Below are 8390 nucleotides of genomic sequence, written 5' to 3' on the forward strand. Positions count from 1 at the left end.
TCCAATGTTTTGAAGTGAACTGAACAACCTGTTCATGTCCATTTTTGGATTGTTTCAAGATTCCTCCGTATCCTTCATCAGAGGCGTCTATTTCAACAATCTTTTTTGCAGATGGATCTGCCAAGTGTAAACAAGGCAGAGTTTACTTAGGCCAGGGAAGAAATCTACAACGTAGTTCAGTTTTAAAAGCTGGATGAATGGGGTTCCTAGTATAACCTTGTGACTAAGGTTTTTGACTAGGAGAAATGAAGTTTTGTACCGGACTCTATCTTGTTCAACTTCTACTTCGCTCAACTTATACTGGATATCGAGCTTGGTACCACTAACCGAAGAAAGTGATTCAGTTGTTCTTTCATAGAATCTGGTGGGAATGAGTTGTTCATTAATGCAGTTTTCATCTGCACCTGTGTCAAATAGAGCAGTTGCATCAACAAACAGATTATGACTTATGACAAGCGTGATTTTGATCAACCATCTGTTAGGAGAAAGTTCTCCCATCATGGTTAGGTTTTTATGCTGGTCATCTTTTGTTTGGTCCAGGGCCAGAGTTTCCTATGGGTTTTTATCCTGTTTCATGAGGACGTGTTCAGAGCTTGCTGAGGGTTTTGCTGCCTCAGTAAAGAGCTCTTCCAAACGCCCAATTATCGTGGAGTGCTGTTGTTGCTCAACCTTGAGACAAACAATTTCACTCCTGAGATTATCGATTTCCTTTTGGGCATCAAACGAGGTTTTATGAGCTCGCTTCTGGTCATGCCTTTTAAGGATTTCAGAGAGGTTGTAATTAGGGATTTTGATCTCGCCTTCGAGAGTGCCCTGTTGCAACTTCTCAAGGTATTGTTTTCTCAACAGAGGGTTCTGGATTTCGTCTGCTATTCCAAGCAGGAACTCCTGATCTCTAGTTAAGACATTTATCGATTTTTCATCTGTCGACCAATCGAGTTCATCAATTTGCAGGTCTCTTCATCATCAGATGAAAACTCTGTATCAGAGTCAGAGGACTCTATCAACAGGTTGCAGACCTGGTTTTTTATGTCATCATCAATTTCCAGTTGATGAATCTTTTTGTTGAGGTAACAATACCTTTGGGTATGGCCAGTTTTTCCGCACTTGAAACATTTGAAAGAGGAGCTAGCCTTTTTCTCACTCTTATCAGTGACATGTGGTTTTGAGGGAATCCTAGATTTTTTATGGAAATGTTTGGGCTTATGTTTTCTGCTGCAGTCCCCACTGCAGGTTATGGTTTTTTCGACCTTTTTTTCCCCTGGGTTCCTATGAACGGTGAATGTGTAGGGTCCATTAGAGCGTCTGGATGGACATTAGAGCCTCATAACATTACTTCTTATGCTAGTATCAGTTCATTGTGATATTGGATCTAGACAAGTAAAGAGTCCTACGCTATGGCTGCCTAATTACTATATTTACCAGCTTCAGTTCATTGTATAGGATATGCAAGAATACACTATAGGAAGAACACTAGATGATGGAATACTACTAGCCATGAAGGCGGTCCTAGATTACATGACCTACGAGATCTACTGGATCTGTGACTTTATACGGAATAGACATCCTATCCCCACCCATTCTTGGCTTTGATATATATATATATATATATATATATATATATATAGCCTTTGTTTGCATAGACTTCACTTGGCCCGTGTAAATCATGCAGGATAATTGTTGGGGAAAAAAATGGGGTATCTTTCAGTAGTCTTTTTACTGATTTGATGAGGTAATTGATGTACTAGATGGGATGACAATCCGCATACTTTGCTTTTTGAGTCTGTTATGGTAGACTATGACTGATTTGTGCAAGTCATCCTAGATACCTTCGACACGAGGGAGCTAGGATCGGGACTGGTTGATCAAAGTCGGACATTCCTACATTGCGATGTGTCGACCATGTCAGTCTTTACAAGTTGCGTTGACATGGTATTTTTCTAGGGATGTTCATGACTAGGGTTTGGCAAAGCTAGAATATTTCCAAATTCAAACCCTTTAAAAATGCTTGACCTCCAAACCTGTCCCAAATCCGTTAAGGATTTAAAGAAAAATTCTCAAATCCTTTCCAGTAAGGTAACGGGTTCCTATCAAAAACTTGTTATTTACTCATTAATAGACTCTTAGGGTGTGTTTGTTTTCGCAACAAAGTTTAACTCAACTCAACTCAACTCCACTTATCTTCAATTCAACATCACAATCATTACTTTTTTTTATTTTTTAAATATTTTTAACCATTCAATTCCATTTTTAATATTAAATTCTCTCAACTATTCATTACTTTTTTACAATTCAACAACACAATCATTACTTAATCATTATTTTTTCTCAATTATTTATTACTTTTTCACACTTTTTATCATAATTCAACAATATAATCATTACAAACCAATTAAAACCAAAACTCAACTCAACTCAATTCTCAATCCAAACACACTCTTAGTCATTTAAAAAAAACCTAAAATAACAACAAAAACAAAATAAATATTTATTCATACGGGTTTCAAGAATAAAAATACAAACTAGATTTACATGAACTTTTGGAAGAGTTTTTATTACTCGAATTTTACCAATAAAAAAAATGAGGTTGATACTTCTTAGTCCAACAAAAGAAGCATAAAAAAAATGATCTCGAACCCAATTGTTAATAACTTGGAACAAATAATTAAAACAAAAGAACTAAATTGAAGAAAGAAAATAAGAAGTCTAAACCCTAATTGAATTAGATTAGAGTATTTTGTAATTATGGTAAATATGATAAGGGATATTTCAGTCATTTTATATCTTAATGGGTTTGGGATGGGTTTTGGGACAGAATAACAAACCGGTCCCAAACCCTACTATAATTGCCAGCTGAAGCTTTCGGATATCACAAATTCATTCCGAGCGGATGAGCTGAGCGGAGGGACCGGAAGAGATACAAAGCAAGCACAGAGGAAAAGCTTCTTCCTCTTTCTCCATCTGTTCGCTTCATCACTAATCCATGGTCCCACTCTCCCCTTCTCCTCTCGGCTTCTCCTCCTCCTCCATACCCACCACCAGCTTCCTCTTCTTCAGGTATTCTGTCTATCTCAATGGGTGCTAGACTTTGTTCATGTGCTTCAATGCCCTTGTTCATTGATGAGTATCTGTTGGGTTAACGAGTAGCAAGTGCAGAGCTACCCATATATCCAAGAGATTTGGGTTACCCGGTAAAGGGATAGTGTGCGCGGGTGACCGAACGGGGGTGTCCTTCCGAGGCGGGGTCTTGAGGAGGGAGCTGGTGCTCTTGGGTCTGTCCTCTTCTTCCTCAGCGGCTCTCCTCTTCCCATCTTCAGGTAACGCTCAAATTCCAGAACTCTCTCGTGTTCTTCGGAATCAGTTGTCTCGTCTGGTAGAGGCTGCAATGTATGGGGTCTTGAGATTTGATCATAGATAAGTTTTGTGGGATGGGCTCTACTATATAATGTTGCCGTTCGTTACACATGTTGTAAATATATTATAATTATGCCCGCATAATAAGCCTAGAAAAATTTTATATTCTCGGAAAGCATCTGCTTGAACTAGACTGCACAAAACCCCGTTTCACCCGTGTGATCCAAGAGCACCCAACAGTTTTCGATGCCGTTTCACCACATCACTTGCTGAGAGTTGATATCACATGGCACGTTTCTGTTCTGTCCTTTGAGGAATTGTATGATGGGCTTGAAATACCTAATAAAAACTCATTGGTTTGACAGTGCCTCTATATTTCCACAATTGATAGAGCGGCTTTTGATTGGATGGATTGGTTGTCATTATATGGTCAAACTAAGTCGAGATTTTCATGGTTGAAAATTGTTGCTATGTCGAATCCTAAAAAGAGAAGTAAGGACAAGTAAGTGACATGAGCTTATTGGTTCTTAAGTTTACCTGTCCCCTATTTTTACTAATAAATCTGCTGCTTGATCTGAATGTTTTGCCTTGGTCGTGAAGATTGATAGCGTCCACTGAAATAAGCAGAGTTTGCGTTTTGAAAAATAAAAATAAAGATCTTTTCTTTTCACCCTTTCCTTGTTGGTGTAAACTGAACATTCGCATCTCTTTGATATTTTGATTTCTGAAACTGGTCAAAGTACCCTTTTGGCTCTCACAAATTTACATGAAATTATGAGCAACTTATTTTTCCAGTTTTTAGTGGAAGTGGTGATGAAGATATTAACTATAATAATGTTTGCAGCATCCATTGCACAGGAAGAGCTGCAGATGGCTTCACTTGTCGATGAAATAAATGCCTATACTTACTCATACCCAACACAGCTGCCTTCTAAGAAGTTTACCTTCAAATGGTATGTTGATCTGTCATTTCCAAACATTGTTAAAATTAGTTTGTAAATTTACATCTTGAAGTTTTGATACTTCACCAGAAATTTCTATTCATAAATTATGAATTTCAGACCCTCGACATGGATCTTACCATACTTGCAGCTACTTAACCTCTCCCTTTCGGTCTTTATTGCTAGTGAAAACGAAATTCTCGTCTCATAGCAGCAATCAAGAAAGTTCCTACTTAGTTTTATTATTCATCTAGAAGAATTTCCAGTTTTGAATTGTGGTCTTCTGACCTTAAAATTTAGTCCCCAGTTATACAGCAGATGGTGACTATGTATTGGTCGACGCATGAGCATTTATCCCAATAAAGTACAAGTTTATATTATGAAATGTGAGATCATCTTGTTGTTTATCAATTCACCTAGAAGAATTTCCAGTTTGAATTGTGGTCTTCTGACATGAAAATTTAGTCCCCTGTTATACAGCAGATGGTGACTATGTATTGGTTGACGCATGAGCATTTATCCCAATAAAGTACAAGTTTATATTATGAAATGTGCGATCATATTGTTGGTCTGCAAAATCCTTGCTCTTTTTGGGCTGTAAGTCTGGGAATTCTAAAACAAGCTACTGTTGCAATTGAATATTGTTCAAGAATTCCTTATAACTACAGATAGTACTCATTTTTTACTGAAAATCTTCTATAATTAACCCCAGAATATAACATGAACCAGTAGAAGATGATTATATCTGAACTAAGTCAATCACAGCCATTGATTGATTTGGTCGCATGACAAATGTGTGGTCTCGAGATTAATGTTAGCCATCTTCTGAAAATAAGAGTGAGTATAGGTTACAGTAATGTAGCTCCAGTATGTAAAAGGAGTATTTTCTTCCTTTGTTATTAAGAGATAGAATATTAACAGCTTCTTCTCTTTAATCTTCTCTTCAATCAAGTACCACTAACTTAATCTGTTTGAAGGGTGGAATCCAGAAAGCCAGAACGATATTCTTCTGCAGCACCTCTATCTCGTAAGTCATCATTATAATAAGTAAATTCTCTGGAATTTCAAACTTGTATCACCGGTAATGCATAAATTAAATTATATGCACATTTATCGTGTGATGATTCAGCTGATGCACGCCTGAGGATTGTCTCCGAGCGAGTCGACATAATTGATAACCTTGTCATCTCTGTCTCGGTAACTTCCAGTGAAGAGCTTATGTCCTTCCCAAAGTTAAGTATGAGCTTAAGAAATTTCTTGGTAATGTCTCTTTATTGCAGGTAGGTCCCCCGAATTTCCAGATTATAAAATCTAAGGATAAAAGTACATGGACTGCAAAAGAAGTTGCAGACTCTGTCTTAGCTGATAAATCTGCTCTGGTAATTTGTACAAGTATATCTCGTCAACAAGCTGGCGACTTTCTAATAAAACCTTTAGTCTGTTGAAGTTGGAAATAGAATTCCGGCTCTCTATTTTTGAGGAACCAAACAGTTGTTCTGCTTTCAGAATTTCAGCTTTTCTTTCTTGGTCTTCTTTGCAGCGAGTGACTTCTAGTCAGCGAGTGGTGGAAAGTTCAGTGCTTGATGCACATTCTAACGATGTATGACAAAAAAATTGACTTGATATACATTTTATCTTGTATACTCTTTTTGAATCCATTCTCTTAGTAGACAACATATACATATATGATGCATTGTACATGTCGACCTTCTTCCTTGTTAGGCAAACGGAGAGCCATACTGGTACTATGAATATCTCGTTCGCAAATCCCCCACCAAGATGGTTGGTTTTCCCTTCTTTAACTTGATGCCTGATAAATAAACATGTAGATAGGGGTGACATTTGTTTACAAGCATGCCGGAAATTTTTGCAGGCCCAGGAACCAAACCTCTTCAGACACAATGTTGCTTCAACAGCTGAGCGGGATGGTAAGAATCAGAATTTCTGGTGTGCCTCTAGATAGATTGCATCTGGTCTCCTCAATAAGGTTTTATATCTTTCTGCGGTCATGATAATCATTTTCTAAGAAAGAAGCACAAATATTTTTACACTACCTGAATTTCATCCTCCTGACTAGCCTCATTTAGCTGCTACTTGAACACTAGATTTGGAAGGGCCTGCTTTTTTGCAGGATTTAGGTTCTTGAAATCATTGTATATGGGTAAGATGTCCTTCTGTAGTCTTGGCAAAACTAACCCATAATCTGAAGCCCAGCCGAGAAGTACCTGAAAGGATTAAGCTAGCTCTTTCCAGGTTCTGTTTTTCAATGATGATGTGCTTCCAGCTTAGTTCTTGAAAAAACACAATTCATGCGCCACCAATGGGCTTAGTTTTTGAACAAACACAATTCATGTGCCACCAATGGGAAGAAAGCCATAGAATTGTCAAGTTGGGGGAAAAAAGAATAGAGAAACGAGTGTTCGTATAATCAGTTTTTCGAGCATGACTAAAGCCAACTGAACCACATCTGATGGAGGGGGCGGGGGGAACATTGGTTCCTTTATGTTCTGCCTCAAATTAATGCAATTAGTATGTCCAATTTACTAACTGTTCATATGCTTTCACGATCCATTTACTGCAATTTCTGTACTTACTGGTTGGATTTTTTTAACTGCACATCTTACACAGAAGCTCTTAGACTCAAAATTCGATTTTCAGGCTACTTGTACACACTTAATGCTTCGACGCTCGGCAAGCAATGGGACAAGGTTCTCTCTCATATTATTCCGCACATTTTATCTTGATAAAGACAGTGTATCACATCTTTTCAACAAAAACTGGCCTCTATCCTGCAAAACTGAGGTAGATATCCTCGTTTCCCGTGGTGCAGATGGGACCATTCTTGGAAAAGACAGTAGCATCTTTCCGCCTGCTCCCGCTGTCAGAGAACTACGTCCCTCCATACAAGGATCCATGGAGATTTTGGTGATCGAATTAGTATGACAGTCTTCTCCTTTCCAGTTTGAGTAGACAGGTTCAAGGCATTCTTCTTTGTCTAGAATCTCTATTTTTGAATTTCCCAGAAGAAGCGATTCATGCTCATCATGTAGCTTCTATTAGGATGGAACATTGGAAGTTCTACTCACGATTGTTTTGTGTAAATTATCTTCTGTCTTGACACCCAATTTCCCATAAATACGGAAAATTGGAGATTGCAGGCAAGAGATAGGCCTCAAATATGAGAAATCCAATAGAGATAAGGAATTTGGCCCCTTAATGCGGGATTGTCGATTCAGGGTATTTGGCCCCTCAATGCGAGGTTGTCGATTCAGGTCATTTCTTCCGTGCGCTCAAGATTTACAGTGAAAGTTTGGGGACACAAGTGTTACGATGAAGAATAGTGGTTTGTTATGTATGAGAAATGGGAATGATGGGTGTCAGTATCCTGTTTTGATTCACCCTTTCAAGGAGGGGCAAAATCGTCATTTCAGTTTTCCATCAGAGAGAAGTATTTTCAGTTGGTTACTCGAGCATTCACGATTTTTAAAAATGGGGCATTTTCTTAATTTAACGTCAATTTTACAATTTTTTAGAAAAAAATATTCTACAGGACGTTTTCGGATTTTACGTGCACCAATTTCAATTTTCAAAATACGAAATAAAACTCGAGATCAAAATATACTTTTTTCACAATATGGATCCTTGAAATTTTCCAAGCACAATGATGATCCCGGATTAGTTTTTGGATGCTCGGTCGAAAAGATAAGAATTTTAGACCTTACACGTTAAATTTGAATTTCAAAATCTACAACAAAATTCTAGACCAAAGAACATTTTTCCACATAATGTCGATTCTCGAATTTTTTTAAATGCAATGGTGGTCTTGAAATATTTTTTTGACATTCGATTGAAAAGATTGAATTTCGACAATAATCGTGCAAATTAAAATCGAGCACATCATTGGGTCGATATCGATTTTTATCGAGATTCGGTCTCCATCATTGCAAATTGAAATTCTCATGGACCCAGTTATTTTCCAATTTCACAATTTCAAAATTTTCATTTCGAAAATGTCGATAGATCCCGAGAAATTGATTTATCGATAAATGCCCGTACGAATAATAATAATAATAATTGAAAAAAGGAAGGGAAAAA

General features: G+C 37.5%; 1 protein-coding gene across 3 annotated transcripts; it reads left to right on the top strand.

Annotated features, from left to right (window-relative positions):
• The first annotated feature begins 2863 nt into the window (after window positions 1-2863).
• LOC116201120 (psbP domain-containing protein 5, chloroplastic-like) lies at window positions 2864-7571 on the top strand. 3 transcript variants are annotated; one of them, XM_031532235.1, is made up of 11 exons: window positions 2864-3057; window positions 3157-3317; window positions 4199-4307; window positions 5273-5322; window positions 5425-5492; window positions 5576-5674; window positions 5836-5895; window positions 6018-6077; window positions 6169-6223; window positions 6954-7003; window positions 7126-7571. In XM_031532235.1, exons 1-11 carry the CDS (start codon window positions 2984-2986, stop codon window positions 7222-7224), a joined length of 885 nt encoding a protein of 294 aa, XP_031388095.1. In that variant the 5' UTR covers window positions 2864-2983; the 3' UTR covers window positions 7225-7571. The 3 variants fall into 3 exon arrangements, with proteins under 3 accessions (XP_031388095.1, XP_031388096.1, XP_031388094.1); XM_031532234.1 differs by having other exon boundaries at window positions 2865-3057; window positions 3148-3317; XM_031532236.1 differs by lacking the exon at window positions 5576-5674 and having other exon boundaries at window positions 3148-3317.
• The last annotated feature ends 819 nt before the right edge of the window (window positions 7572-8390 follow it).

Source organism: Punica granatum, chromosome 3 (assembly GCF_007655135.1).
Source record: "Punica granatum isolate Tunisia-2019 chromosome 3, ASM765513v2, whole genome shotgun sequence".
NCBI lineage: Eukaryota > Viridiplantae > Streptophyta > Magnoliopsida > Myrtales > Lythraceae > Punica > Punica granatum.